Source organism: Fistularia commersonii, chromosome 35, assembly GCF_037954325.1.
Source record: "Fistularia commersonii isolate RoL2024-O1a breed Wild chromosome 35, RoL_Fcom_v1.0, whole genome shotgun sequence".
In the NCBI taxonomy this organism is placed as follows: domain Eukaryota; kingdom Metazoa; phylum Chordata; class Actinopteri; order Syngnathiformes; family Fistulariidae; genus Fistularia; species Fistularia commersonii.
Genome location: NC_141318.1, coordinates 630,001 through 645,000, shown reverse-complemented (window position 1 = coordinate 645,000; position 15,000 = coordinate 630,001). Strand labels below are relative to the sequence as shown.

Below are 15,000 nucleotides of genomic sequence, written 5' to 3'. Positions count from 1 at the left end.
TTTCAACCTGCTCAGCTTCATCTGCCAGTGAGTCCTCCAAACTGGAACTTCCTCGCCGTCCAAATGTTCGACCCAACACAAGGCGCTAACCCGTCCCCTCGTGTTCCTGCAGGTTCCTCAACGAGGTCCAGAGCTACTCTGGCGGCAACAAGATGAGCTGCCAGAACTTGGCCACCGTCTTCGGGCCCAACATCCTCCGAGCCAAAGCGGAGGACCCGCAGAGCATCATGGGAGGTGAGGCTACTCACGTAGCGCTCATCGCTAACTCACCACTTCCTGGTCACCTCTATCTCCTCTGCCCTTCAGCTACTTCACTGGTCCAGCTGCTGATGCTGGAGCTGATCAGGGAGCACGAGTCTCTGTTCTCCAAGGTTCCTCCGCCGGTCTCGGCCCGTAACGGCGCCGGTCTACGGGCCTCGAGGAGCCCTCTGATGCCGCCGCACTTGCGCCCGTCGCCCTGCCTCCGCCAGCTGTCCATGCCGCTCATCTCGCAGCGCTCCCAGGAGCCGGGCCTCGCCGCCGCCGCCGACGGCTACGAGTCCAGGTACCACCAGATTTCTGCTTTTGTCCCTGCGAAGAACATCTGGAAAAGAACCGGACACGTCACTGGGCGAACATTTGATTGTTGCCGTTGGCCAAAACTGGACTGATTCTGCACAGGGAGCTCCATGTGCTGACCTTCGACCAACCACTACCTGACATAGTGACCTCAATCACTTTCAAACCCATCAGGGTTCCCTCAACGTTCCCTTCGTGTCCCAAGACAGTCAGCAGGTTCAGTTTCCGCCAACTTCCTCTTCTTCCTTTTTTGTCCGCAGCTGTGTTTCCTCTGCCGCCGCTGCAAACTCCGACTTCTCCTCCGGCCAGAAGCGCCTCCTTGGCCACCGCTACACCTCCTCCCACCCGGAGAACTGCCTGTACCCCGACCCTTCCCCCGGCCAGCCTGGTCGCCCCGACAGCGCAGAATACGACCGGTGCCACGCGGCCGACGTCCGGACCTCGGCGTTCGGCCTCCGGGGCCCCTGGTCCGAGGCGGGGCCGAAGATGGCGGCTTGGTCCGGGCAGGGAGAGCCCAGCGGCCAGTTCTGGTGCTCAGCCAAAGGAGGTCCAGAAGCTGCTAGTGGGGGCAGCAGCGACGCTCAGGAGGACAGCACCCCGTCCGCCTACGACAACCTGGACAGGGTGTCCATGTGCAACAGGATGGAGGACGTTGCTGACGGCCCTCGTGGAGCTGGCGGTGCAGGAGGGAATGCCGAGAACAGCGAGGAACCAGAAGAAGCCTGGCAGACGGTGGACTCGTCGTCTTCATGGTCGTCTTGTGAGTTTCTACCGCTTGACAAGGGCGACGACGGCGGCGACGTCGGTCCGGACGTGTCTTCAGCTACGCAGGAAAGGTTAGCGACAAGTCCGGAAGCAGAGGAGGAGGAAAGCGACGGAGATGAGGGCGACAACAGCAATGAAGACCCCGAGGAGGTCCACCACCCCAACTCCCCGGCCTCCTGCTCTCCGCTCAGCCAAAGCCCCCTCAGCACGGGCAGCTCCGAGGTCTTCCTCCCTTCCGGACCTCCTGACCAACCGGGGAACGAGTCCCGGTCGCAGCCCGACGCCGACGTCCTGCTGGCGGAGCTGCGGCAGCAGATGGCCCAGCAGAAGGCGGAGTACCAGACCCGGATCACCAGGTGGGTCGCCGGAACAACACACTCCAAACATGTTAGCATTAGCACGACTGTCTGCCGGACGATCGTCAAGAAGACGACGTTTGCAAGAACCAACGGGTGTCTCCACGCCGCAGGTTGGAACGCTGCAACGACGTCCTGGAGCGGCAGGTGGCGGTGCTGCGCGCCAGCCTGGAGCAGCAGAGGCGGAGCCAAAGTGTGGCCGAGATCAAGATCCGCAACATGGAGAGGGCGAAGGCGGACGCCGACCAGAGGAACACCACCCTGCAGCGGGAGATGGAGCTGTTCTTCCAGATGTACGGGGCCATTCGGAGGAGAGACGGTGTCCTGAAGAGGGAACGCATCTTGCAGAGCCTCTAGAACCCAGATGAAACACGGAGGTGTGAAATAAATGAAAGTCTTACGTTACGATTTCAAAGTCCTTCCTGTTGCCTGCTGCCGACACGTTGGAAACGGTCAGCACGGGCTCCTGCCAGTTCGGACTCAAGGCCTCCAGAAGTTGTGAGGGTTCCAGTTTGGTCACCACTGGTTTTAGGAAACTCCACCTGTCGGGGTATCCGGTTCTTCTTTGGGAACCAGAGGACAAGAAGGTAGAAGCAACCAAGGGGTCGACATCTGAGCAAGAACCTCCAAACAGGAACCGGACAGGATCTGTATCTTATCCGGAATTCTTCCCGGGTTCCCTCCAGATTCTCCATCTTCCTCCCAGTCCAAAAACAGTCGGCAGGTTCTCGAAGGCTCTAGGTTGTCGGTGGGTGTGAACGGTTGGGTGTCTCTAAATGGACCCTTAGGGATCGAGGAAATGACCCTCTGAGAAGGTCTTAATCAAGAGCTGAAACTGCCAAAGGACAACTTACTTTCCGAGAAATGGCGCGAGCAACCTGGTGGCTTGGAGGGCGGAACATCTGGTTTGAGAACCAGGGATCATTCTTGAGAACATTATTTTTGACTGAAGTACTGTCGAGAGCTCACCTCTTGGGACGTTGCCGAATCAGTATCTGGGAGCTCATTGGAGGTTCGGGGGTGCCACATGATGCAAGTGTTCTTGAATACAGGAAGTACCTCAAATTGGCTCATAGTCATCCTGGTTTAGCGTGACATCACGGCAGCGAGGAACAAAAACACTGTCTGGTTCCAACCACCTGCAACAGGGAACTCTTGCGCTTTGCAACTTCCTGGCTTTGGCCGGTAGACTAAGAATTTTCCAGATACTTGTGGGTTGTCGGATCGGTAGATGCAGAATTGAAGCATACAAGTCACCAGATGGAAGGTTGCTTAACTTTGGTCAATGGCGTCCACTGAATCAGCACCTTCACCTTCATCTGGTGGTTCCAAGGCGCTTCACACTGGCTCCCATTCGGCAGAGCTGCCATGCAAGGCACTGACCAGACCTTCGGGACCAACTGAATGTTTCTGTGACTTACTTGAGGACACTTCGGCATGCAGACAGGAGGAGCCGGGGACCCAAACGCTCACTCTCTGATTGGAGGGACGCCACCCCAGGGGTGAAGGAGAAAACTTGAGGAACCTGCTCTTTGGTTTAAAGGGACAGGAAGTGAGGTGGACTCTTGGTCTCCAAGTGCACTTCCAGACGCCCTGGAAACATACCGGCAGTAAGGCTAAGGCCGGCTTCTCCAGGGGAACCGAACCTGCTTCCTGGTGACCCTTTGATTGACTTGTTCTGTTCACCTTGCATGTCGGCCCTTTCACAATAAAAGACTTTCCTTTGCAAATGAAGCCTCGGGTACTTTCTTCTGCTCTCTCCGGTGTGTGGCGTCACACCTGACCTCCGGACGAAAGAAGGCCCCTGATCACCGCTCTCCAATGGAACTGCAAAATAATCACAACCCCGGAAGTAAGATGAAGGTCTGTCAGAAAGTTAAAGACCTTAAAGTAAAAAGAGAGAATGTGCGACCCTGGTTTTGAACCTGAGTCACAACAGAAGCAGAAATTCTTGTGAAGCTAATTCTTCATTAGCTTTGGCTCCCGGCTGGCCATGTTCACTTCAGCCCCTCCCACTGAGAAGAAGAAGAAGAAGAAGAAGCGACAGGGTTTGTGATGAGACATCGTGTTTATTCCCTTTACGTTTTCCACAAAAGAATTTCAAAAACAAACAGCTCGTGGTTCCACAGACGGAACCGAGAACTTCCAGAACCTCGGACCGGCACGACAACAAGAACAAAACAAAACAAACCGTGGTCCAGGCAGAAGGCCGCAGACCGGGGATTTAAAAAGAATGGCGTCACTCAGGGAACGCAGAACTCGAGGCGGAACGTGGAACACTCTTGGTTCTAACAGGTGCTGAAGGTTCTGCAGGGTTCTAGTATGCTTCAACCACCGCGCCACAAAATGTCGGGAAGCGACCGGCGCCGCGGCAGAACCTCTGAGCCCGTCTGGTCTGCATCCACATCAGATGCTCTGAACTTCACACCCGCGGGAGCCTTTGTTTACGAACGCATTTTCGTGCTAAGCTACGGCTAAAAAGATGCAGTTTAGTCGTTACGGGTGTTTCCGAAAGGCTGAGCACCTGTGTGACGATACGAAAAAAAAGGTCTCCGCGGGATCCGTCACACACACACACACACACACACACACACACACACACACACACACACACACACACACACACACACACACACAGGGTAAAAGGATCACCTCCTGGTTGTCCTTCATTGCCAAAAGAAGATCTTTCTTCCTCTCTGCAAGGGCAAAGGGCACCTGCTTCCAGCTAGTTAGCTTAGCATGATGAATGGTAGCAGATAGCAAAGGCTAGCATAGCTCCAACCGAGGAGAAGTACCTCAGTAGTATCTTCATGCGCTGGAACAACTAGGTCTCCAGGCTCTTGGAATGTAGATTTAAAGACGGGGGGCGCTAACAGTTAGCACTAACTACCATTCGTTAAGCCTAGCTAACTAGCGCAGGGCAAGTCTACAGCATCAGAAGACAACGCTCTCATCTTCTTGTCTTACACAAAACGTTAAAGGAACACAAACCGTCTTCACGGCAAAAACATGGACGGAATAAAAATATTAGCCGGCGCCGGCTAGCTAGCAAACACTTCCTGAGCAAAATAACAAAAAACAAAGTCACAATATTTACTTCTACGCTTGTTCGTTTGGTTGCGGGGGATCTCGGCGGGACGTTCTCTTAGAACCCTGCTGAGAGGAACCTTCCCCGAACGAGTTTTTGGAGACAGGAAGGAAGTGGCGGGGGGGGTAAAGTGCATGTACAATGTCCTTCAAAATGACCTCTATGCTCCTCACGGCTAGCCCGTGTTGATGCTAGCATGCTAATGCTCCGGCACACTGCAACTGAATTGTACTTCCTGCCAGTAGGGTTAGCGCTTTAGCTTCCTTGCGTGGGAAGTGAAAACCTGACCAGAGGTGGTGAAGCTTCACTTTGCCACGTGGATCGAAGGCGCCCCCATAAAACGATAATAATTTGGTTCCGGGTTCTTAAACTAACGGCATCTTAAGCCGCGGAACTGATCACATATTAACTGTTGTGATTGATTTTTTTAAGCAAACGATTACACAATATGGATGATCATACACGAGGTTGTGATGACAGAGTGTTACTACATACCCTCAGGTGGATTTTGGTGTTCCATTACCCTGACTAGATGAAATAATGGACACATGTCAGAACGATACTGCAGGCGGTGACGCAAATGGACATGTGCGGTGGAACCTGTGACGCCGCCGCCGCCGCCGCCGCTTCCCTCTAGAAGCCCGACGGTGTCAGGATGTTCATGTCCCGCGGTTTGAGCTTGTGTGGACGCGCCCCCTGCCTTCGCCCCTCCACCGCCGGGATCTCCATCTTGGGCGGCGCCGCGGCTCGCTCGGCCAGCGTGTCGCCCAGACGAGTAGCCTGAGACTTCATCACCTCCATGGGGGTCGGCTTCTGGGCGCCGCGGTATGCTTGCAGCGCAAAGCCTGCCGGGTAAAGACAGGAAGAGGGTTAAGCTATTGAAGCTAAGCTAGCTAAGGTCATCATTTTCTCATCATATCTTTGGTCTGCTGCCTTCAGGGGTCTCCACAGCAACCGACATATTGACTATCCTTCCAGTACACATGGCCTATCCATCGGAGTCTGGCTTCTCTGACCTTCTCTCCAAAACATCTAACATGTGTCCTTCTGTCCTTCTGTCCTTCTGATGGATTCATTCTTGAGCCCATCCATCCTGGTCACTTCCAAAGAGAACCTCAACAGCTTCATCTTTCCTTTGTGCCACTGTCTCCAAACCATACAGTACCACTGGTCTCACTACTGTCTTGTACACCTTTTCTTTCATTCCGGAGGATTCTCTTTCACCACAAATCCACCCCCACCTTCCTCATCTCCACTCCCTGTAGCCTCCCTGTATATTCTGTTTTGCTGCACTTAATTTTTATTCCTCTCCATTCCATAGCATACCTCTGCCTGCTCCCTGCTCACAATGCCATCTGCAAACATCATGGTCCATGGAGATTCCTGTCTAACCTCATCTGTCAGCCAGTCCATCACCACTGCAGGAGAAATGGCTCACAGCTGACCTGTGATGTAGCCCCACCTCCATCTTGAGCTTCTCCATCCCACCTTCAGCACACCTCACCACGATCTCACCCCTGGCATACATGTCCTGCACCCGTCTAACATACTTCTCTGCCACTCAGGACTTACACATGCAGTACCATAGTGCCTCTCGTGGCACCCAGTCGTATGCTTTGTCTTGGTCAGAGGTCTGCAACGCACAGTGCGAGCTGCATTGTGCCTTGTCGACCTCTGACCTTCTCTACCTGCATTGTTACAGCAAATACTCCATCTGTAGTACTCTTGCTAGGCATGAAACATTCATTTTCTCGTCATATATATATTACAATATATCGTCTGTTGTATAACATCATTGTGTACCCATACATGCAGTACTTCTGTCACACCTGCAGCACACCTCACCACTGTCTCACAGCTGGCATACATGTCCTGCACCAGTCAAACATACTTCTCTGCCACTCAAGACTTCCACTTACAGTACCATAGTTTCTCTCCTGACACCCTGTTGTCTGCAGTTCCGCATTAAAACCACAGTGTACCCGCACACGCAGTACTGTGAAGTACAAATACTTCTCTCTGCTACCTGGTTGTAGTTCCCAACATGCTCACTAGGGGGCAGTGTTTGATAGCTTGAACCGTTCACCTGTGCTTGTCGGCTCTGATCCCAGGTCCGAAGGCGACTTGTGCACGAGCGTCCGCGGGCCGAAGACGCCCCAGCGCTCCACCGCCGCACCCCCTCCCACCGCCGCCTCCATGTCCACACTGCTGCTGGACGAGCTCTGGCTGAGGTCGGAGCCGGTGCTGTTGAACCAGCTCCTGCACAAAACACAGCATATATGTGTGTGTGTGTGTGTGTGTGTGTGTGTGTGTCTTCCAAGGGTGTGTTTGTGCAAAAACTACCTGCGCTGGTGTTTTGGCGAGCTGTGCGGCGTACTGGATGGAGTGGACTGCGCTGACGAGTTCTGGCGCTCCTCCCGCGCTTCCATGCTCTGGATCTGCATTTTCTGAGAGGAGATAAACATCTCAGGCGTCTATTACAATGTAATAACACCACATAGAGGTGTAATAACACTCATCCGTCTGTTTGCAACCTGCGTAAGTTCCACATGAACCTTCATCCTGACTCTTTGTGGTGCAATAAAAGTGAAAATGGCAATGGAGGCATGGAGGAAACCCAAGCAACCACATGAGAGAACGCTATTACACAGTTATTACACAGCTATTACACAGCTATTACACAGTTATTACACAGCTATTACACATCTATTACGTAGCTATTACGCAGTTATTGCTGCACGTTAGCTTGAGAGAGCGCTGTTGTCACCTGGAAGGACTCGGGCATGCGGTGCAGGTGTCGCGTCTCCTCGGCGGTGAGGCCCTTGTGCGGCGTGTAGCTGGCGTCCGTCAGCCCCGCCTTCTGCTCGAACTTGTACATGCTATCGTGGGTCTGCTCTGGAAGGGGAAGAGGGGGCGGAGCATAGCGTGAATAAACCCGCCGGCGTGCCGATTACGGTGCCGTTGGCGCGTCTTACTGGTGATGAGGGAGTTGAGGATCATGGAGGAGGCCTTGGTCTTCACGACGTTAGGCGAGCGGGTGGGGGTGCTGTCCTGCGCGGCGGGCGGGGGCGCCACGCCGCCCTCTTCCTCCTGGTGGGGCCGAACACGCCAACATCATCAACCATACAAAACGTTTATTGCCGTGAAGCCACTGCAGATGATTGTTGAGACGCTAAACGTTAGCGAGATGCTCGCCGGGAGCTACCAAGACGTTCCCCACGGAGATACGACCGCATATTAGCATTTAGCAACATAGGCATTGAATGAGCTCAAATGTAGCACGAATTAGCTCCAGGTATTAGCATGCGGGTGCAGGGGGCGGCTACCTCGGCCAGGTGCGAGAACTTCCTCTCTGGGACGACGGGCCGGCGCCACAGGCTGGTGATGTTGATGTCGTGGGGGGGCGTGGACATGGGCGCCTCCAGGTTGTCGTCGTAGCTCAGCGCCCGGCGGGTCATCCCGATGGGGAGCTTCATCCCGCCCATCCCCGAGCCCTCAATGGCTGCCGACACACACACATGCGCAACGGCTGTTAGCACAAGCGTTAGCTTAGCATTTTTTAAAAGGTTTAGTTTTAGGGCTGTTAGCTAGAAGGGTATAAAAGGGGGGTGAGTTGGATCTTCTGCGCGGAGGTGCCTTTGTGATGCTAGCAGGACGTGCTAAAGAAGCGCCCAGCGTGCGAACAAATCCAAGATGGACGCCGAGGCGGAGGGACTCACCTGGTAGGTCACCTGAGCCGGACATGATGACAGCGAGATGAAGGAGAAGGTCGACCAGGATGGACTCTGGAGGGGGAGCGAGTGGGTTCATCACCTCACGTCTGAGATACGTCTATCTGACATCTTTCATGTCAACAAATATCAACATCTGGAGAAGGTTGGAGTCGGTCGCGGCTGGAGGTCCATCATCTCCTACCTTCACGCTCGGCTCCGGCGAGGCAAAGCGGCGGCGGCGACAGTTACGCCGGACTCTCCGAGATACACGGAAGCTTCCGGCAATGCATTGTGGCTGAAGGTCCAGCTGCGGGTGGAGGTGGAGGGCGGCTGGAGAAGCAGGAGAGGTCAAAGGTCAGTGGTTGGAGACACTAGAACAGAAGAAAATCACAGGATCGCACAACGAAAGCACTTGATTGTTGTCTATGGAAGAACATCAACATGTTACATCTAATCCACCCTGTTTGCAGACGGATATATAGACGTATATAAATCATAAACATCAAGAATCAAGATTTTTAATTGTCATTACTTTGCAATGAAAGCTCCCGGCTCATAGACAGACAAGTTGTTTACATAGTGCGTCGTAATACATGATATGTAATTATATATATGATATGGTGTTTTATATATGTGATATGAAGTTATATATAAGATATGTAGTTATAGATATGATACACACACACACGTATATATATATTTATATAAAATTATGTGTATATATTGTATGTACTGTATATAATTCTATAGTATAATTATGTATAAATTATGTACATATACAGTAAACCCTCGTTTATTGCCGGGTTACGTTCTAAAAATAGGCGAAATCCGCAAAGTAGTCAGCTTTATTTTTACAATTATTATTGAATATAATACTGCACTATAGAATGAAACCGAATATCAAAACCTGTCTTATGGGTTTTTTAAGTGTAAAGCGATTCTGTCATTTGTGAAAGCAGGCCTCGCTGGCAGTAAACGGGTGCGATACTGTGTGAGCAGCACTCGTCCAGATCCTCCTCCTCTGTCGTCATGAATGTCATCGCTGTCAGCAAAGCTTTTATACAGTATTTTAGCTTTTGTGCAGAGAACGTTGGTATCCAGCACACTGTTGTTTCTCCTGCAGTCATGAATCCACAAAGCTAAAGAACTCCATCCTTACAAAGGTCTCAATCTGACACTCACAGCCCTTTTTGCATCCTTGTTAAAACTTATCGCCGCTTTTGTCCTGATGTTATTTTCCTCTTCCTTTGTGTAACGAACTGAAGATTCATTAATTCCGTAACAGTCACATAGCATGTCTGCGATAGCTAACATCTTCCTCTTCCTTTTGGGGGCGTCGTCGGGTGCCTTTGGTGGCGCAGAACGTTTCGTCGACATTGTGGGTTTTGTCATGGAGAAAATTTGCAAACGTAAACTTGGCAAACTGTGCAGAGACAAGCCGTGGAGATTGTTGACACTGGCCTACCGTCCTTTAGCCAATTAGCATGCAGAACACAACATACTGTACTGTAAAAAAAAAAAAGCGTTAAAAAAACTGCACTATAAAAATCTGCAAAACAGCGAAGTCACAATAGATGAACCAGGTTATAGCGAGGGTTTACTGTGTGTGTGTGTGTGTGTGTGTGTGTGTGTGTATATATATATAAATGTATATGTATGTAGTCAGCGAGGTGCAGTCAGTAGAGGCAGGGGGGCCTCAACTGCCATCACGGAAAGAAAAAAAATGCAAAATGAATAAATGAATTAAATGGTTATATTTATTCAGTGATTTGTATTATAAAGTTCTCCATTTGTTTTCAAAATCACTAAAAAACATTCACATTTACCGTTCGGATATGAAGAAGAGACGTGCGGTGACACGGCAACCAGCTGAGCCCACTATGGATTACACAATGATTCTGCTAACTGTGCTAGCATGCTATGCACTGAGACCGTAGTGCTGTCTCTGTGGATGTCACTATTAATAAAACACTTTTAATATATGAACTAAATTTCCACAGTTTAGCTTATGTTTTGAATGTTTTACGTCAACAACTGTAACGTGTTTCTCATTTTTCTCGTAATCATAAAACGAGTGTGAAGAGACATGAGGTGAGGCAGGCAGTGACGGTGCCTCATGCTAGGGGGCGCCGCTGATCCCAGGGATCCTTCTTACTAGTCGGCTACAGAATACTATAATTAGCAATAGCAAGCTACAGTAAACAGTTAGCAGGTCAAGTGCAGCCATCCAGTTATTTTTTGCCGATCTCATGGGTCTGGATGGCTCACAAACGGTGAAGTATTAATGTAAATCTTCTGGGCAGCTTCTCCACTTTCTGGCCCAGAAGGATCTCATTCAGACTGTTCCTAAGAAGACAAAGTCACTCCGGCCGGTGGTCACCGTTCGCTACGACAGCATCGGCGTAATGCTCGTTCTCGGCGCCAAAAAGACTCAAAACATACAGTCGGAACAGGAACGATCGAGGACGACCGTCTTCACTGGCAGTGATTTCCATTGAGACGGAGAGACTTTTAAAAGTGAAGAAAGATAAGGAAGACTTCTACAAGCAAGTTATGGATGCTTCAGAAGGAGCGGCGCATGGACTTCATTTATAGGTAAAGGTAAGAGATAATAACGTTTAATGACATGTGCTTTTATCCATGCAACAGTTTGTATATGTAAAGAATGCTGATATGATATTTTATTACTCCCAGTAATATAATTTTCCGTGCACGTCGGAGCCTGTGAGCCATCACTACTGGTCGTAGTTCGTGGCTTGAAAATGTCGGACAAATCCTTTTCCTGGTTGCGTAAGATTCACTAGCTTAGGAGTTGCCCGACTCTTCTTTACTATGTCCAGCTTTTCTATAAAAAGAAGATCGCTTTAAAGATATATTACGAATTAAATCTGTTTCTTCTCCTTCTGTTGCCATTGTGGGTTGAAAAAAATAACATTAAACAAACACAACTATATTTCTGTTTGCAGCTCGCTAGTATGCTTCTCCTCGCTAATACACATGTCCACTCTGTGACTGTCCAATCAGAGGGTGTGAATACCTGACGTTGCCGAAGCCTGCTAGAAGGCTTAGATGTCGCCAACTCAAAATCTGATTGGTTGAAGCGACAGCGTCATCAACACTTATTTTTTGCGTGAAGGGCTTGCAGAACTGATTGTGCAGACCCCCCCCCAGGCAGACATCTTTGACTTTGACCCTGCTTGGCAACAGATGATGGCTGAAATGTGATTGGTTAAAAGCTTTAGTATGAAAATGCATGTCTGGAAGCGGCACAACCAGGAGAAAAGCTATGAAAGGAAGTGAACAGACCGTTTGGACTTATTTAATTAATATTCATGGACAAATTTTAATTAACGTTTGTGATTCAGATTATTTTTTTAGGCCAGCAGAGAAGGCCTTGCAGGCCTACCACTGCTAAACGTATATGGTGTATCTGCAGAACCTTCATCGAGTCATTAAATGTCAGTAGACAAAAAAAGGGAAGGAAACCACTTCCTCCTGGTTCCAGGAGCCCTGGGTCTCAGCAGGACCAGGAGAACCCTGGTCCTCTGGTTCTCCGTAGAACGGATCGTCCCGGTGGATGGAGAACCTGAAAAACGGAGGGACTACTTTTTCTCTGGCTGCGTCTCGGCCGGTGCGGAGTGATATATGGAAGCGGCTGCATCCCGGCCGGTCGGAGGGGGTCGGGGGCGGTGAATGACGGCGGGTCTCCGTTACGTAACGACCGTCAGCATCACCGACACGCCACCGGCTCCGGTTCTCCACCGGAGACAACCGGACGCGGGGAGCCGCGGAGGGCCGCGTCACCGGAGCTGAAAGATGTGTGACTCCCTACGACGGAGCTGGATTCCGGTGTTTTTGTTTAAAATGACGGGTGAAGGAGGCCCCCGGTGGGTGCGCCACCCACCCCGAATTAAAGGGCGGAAATTAAACACCGGCTACGTAGTGACAACGGCGGGTTTGGAGCCCCGGGGGTCACCGGAAACCCACACCGTTCTTTAAAAGCTAAATTTGTGGTCGTAGTTCGGTACAGCCAGACCCCTCCCCCCCTGCTTCCGCCTCCTCATCCCCACCGCCGCTCACGGATAGCGGGACCGAGCTGCCGCCGGCCGGGATGCCAAACCGCCTCGGCGCGGTTCCTCTTACCGGCTACGACGGATACTTCAAGCTGACGAAGGGAGCGTCCGGTACCGGTAGTTCCAGCTGCGGTGAGACGCTCGGACGGCGGCCATTATTGTGTTGTATCGAAAGGAAGATTTCCGTGATGGAATAGCGAGCGGTCGAGGCGCGATCCCGCGGCGTGTCGCGAGATTTGCGATGCGGGATTTCAATCCGCTAGTGCACACTGGGTTTTGTAGTTCTTTTCTTTCCGGCCCTGGTGGGCCCTCACACACATACTTTACGCACATAATACTGAATATTTTTGTCAATATCATGTCAAATATAACAGAATTGTAAAAGATAAAATAAAAATGATGAATGAAAGGGAACAAACAAGTGTGAAAATGAATTTCACCTCCACTTTGGACACGTTAGACATGTTCATGACTGTATGTTTTTGTTTAAATCACTGCTAGGGTCTGAAACAAACACAAACCCTCCCCCAAATCAGTTGTATATCTTATATATATGATGTATTCGTACATATATCAATCTGACTTTGAGTTGACACATGTGTTATTAACTAAAGAGTGACAAAAACAGGTAAAACTATTAAAATAAACGCTCCAAAAAAAAAAAAATGCAATGGATGGAAAGGAACGTGAAAAAGAAAAGAAAGTCAAAGAAAGCGGAACTTCCGTGTTCTGCCGGTTCCGCGGGGCTCCTTTAAGACCAGGAGGCGGAGATGTTCCCGCCCCTCCCGGTGAACCGGGCGGTGTTTGCTCGCCGCCCTCAGTCGTCCCGGGAAGGTCCAGGAAGGAGAAGAACCCGGAAAAACTCCTGGCAGAACTTGTTTCTTCTCGCTGAGGAGGCGGGAGGTCCGAGGGGCGGCCATGTCGGTCCAGACCACCCAGAAGAACACCACCACCACCTACCGGACCGTGAACGTCGCAGCGGCGGACGGTCCGGGCGGCGCCGCGCTGGTTTCCCCGGCGACGGCGTTACCGTACGCGGTTAACGGCGCGTACGGATCCGTGCGTTACCTGGTTCCGGTGCAGCAGCAGCAGCAGCAGCAGCAGTTCGTGGTTCTGCAGCCGCAGATGCAGCAGGTGGTGCAGCGGCCGCTGGTGCAGCAGATGGTGTCTCCGGTGTACGTGCACAGCGTGCCGCACCTGAGCGTGGCCGCGCACGACAGCGAGGCGTACCTGCAGCACACGCGCCTGGAGGTGAGTCTCGCGATATCTCACGTGTTGGTTTTGAAAAGGCAGCAGAGCGGCGGAGGTCAAAGGTGGCGGCGGTCGGTTAGGGCTGCGTCGCACGCTCCACGCCGCGTGTCCTCGTGCGAGGACGCCTAGCTAGCCGCGCGCCGAGGTACGGGTCCGAGACCGGAACCGGTGTCTCGAAAGCTGTGGTGGTTGACCTGGACGTCCCCGTGCGAGGACGTCTTCTCTAAGCTGACTGCGGATCAGACGCTAGCTGGGTTGTTGATCTTGGGACGGATCCAGAACCAGGAGGTGGAACCTGGTCCAGCTGGTCGGTCTCCAGCAGGTCCTCACAGGTTCTCCACGTCCAAGGTTGTCTCCATGTTCTCCTTCCACGATGGTGCACAGCGACCCCTTGTTGCCATGGTGACCTGTAGGCTGAGTTGAAGGTTCAACGTCCGCCATCCTTCCCTTCCCGTCGTCTGCGTCGGCCATGTTGGATTGGGTGGTGTCACGCCCTGATGTTCCTCAAGCAGGTTCCTGGTTTAGCTCTCCAGGCTCAGATTAGATCATGTCTTGTAGTGGCTCGTTACCATGGTAACACGGCTGTTCTGTCTCAAGACGCTTATAACACCTTTATTACTCACTCAGGTGTTATTACATGGTAACTACACATGAATAGCAAACCATAACTTTAAAGCTAAAATCATCCAAAGATGTGTTTATCGCCATTCATTTCATGCTAATAAGCGCTAATTCCCGTGTAGTGACGGTGTTTTTCGGCGGCCCTCAGGAGTTCACGCCCGTCTGGTTTAATTACTCAAAAGGCAAATATGCCGAGTTCCTTCCTTTGGCAACAAAAAAAAACCGCAGCCTGAGAAACGTCTCTTTTGATTCCTGTGTTTTTATTGAACGGCGCTTTCCGGAATGACTGGTTTCTATTGTGTGTGTGTTTGTGTGTGTGTGGGTGTGTGTGTGTGAGCATGCCCCAAAATGCAAAGCTGAGTCTTGTTCCCATGCTTAAACACCCCCCCAAAAAAAAAAAAAATGACAACGGCGATTGAATGAGATCATGATGCTAGCTGGGATGCTACATGCTAACGGAGAAGGAAGCTTCTGGAGTCATCAGCATAGAGGAGGACCTCCTGGACCTCCTGGGCCTCCTGGGTCAGGAATGGATCAGTCCACTCTGCATTGTGTCACGGGGGGGAAGTGTGTGT

At 51.3% G+C, this 15,000-nt stretch overlaps 3 protein-coding genes across 5 annotated transcripts in view; 2 read left to right on the top strand and 1 right to left on the bottom strand.

The window, feature by feature from the left end:
• LOC147213655 (rho GTPase-activating protein 24-like) overlaps window positions 1-2,270 on the top strand; it is a 4,671-nt gene extending 2,401 nt beyond the window's left edge. The window contains exons 5-9 of the mRNA XM_086142722.1: window positions 1-27; window positions 113-234; window positions 307-522; window positions 821-1,679; window positions 1,793-2,270. The exon at window positions 1-27 is cut by the window's left edge and continues 47 nt beyond it. Of these exons, the coding sequence (XP_085998848.1) occupies window positions 1-27; window positions 113-234; window positions 307-522; window positions 821-1,679; window positions 1,793-2,036 (1,468 nt within the window). The 3' untranslated portion in view covers window positions 2,037-2,270. The remainder of the gene's footprint in view (window positions 28-112; window positions 235-306; window positions 523-820; window positions 1,680-1,792) is intronic.
• A 1,458-nt stretch (window positions 2,271-3,728) lies between these two features.
• LOC147213654 (putative monooxygenase p33MONOX) lies at window positions 3,729-12,784 on the bottom strand. 2 transcript variants are annotated; one of them, XM_086142421.1, is made up of 9 exons: window positions 12,624-12,784; window positions 8,683-8,810; window positions 8,487-8,552; window positions 8,094-8,269; window positions 7,743-7,857; window positions 7,535-7,662; window positions 7,111-7,214; window positions 6,854-7,026; window positions 3,729-5,612 (listed from the first exon to the last, which is right to left on the bottom strand). In XM_086142421.1, the coding sequence occupies exons 3-9, from the start codon at window positions 8,509-8,511 to the stop codon at window positions 5,401-5,403; spliced, it is 933 nt and encodes a 310-aa protein (XP_085998547.1). In that variant the 5' UTR covers window positions 8,512-8,552; window positions 8,683-8,810; window positions 12,624-12,784; the 3' UTR covers window positions 3,729-5,400. The 2 variants fall into 2 exon arrangements, with proteins under 2 accessions (XP_085998547.1, XP_085998548.1); XM_086142422.1 differs by having other exon boundaries at window positions 8,683-8,851; window positions 12,624-12,782.
• A 602-nt stretch (window positions 12,785-13,386) lies between these two features.
• pof1b (POF1B actin binding protein) overlaps window positions 13,387-15,000 on the top strand; it is a 15,208-nt gene continuing 13,594 nt past the window's right edge. For both annotated transcript variants that reach the window (XM_086142431.1, XM_086142432.1), the window contains exon 1: window positions 13,387-13,804. In XM_086142431.1, coding sequence (XP_085998557.1) covers window positions 13,472-13,804 — 333 coding nt within the window. In that variant the 5' untranslated portion in view covers window positions 13,387-13,471. The remainder of the gene's footprint in view (window positions 13,805-15,000) is intronic.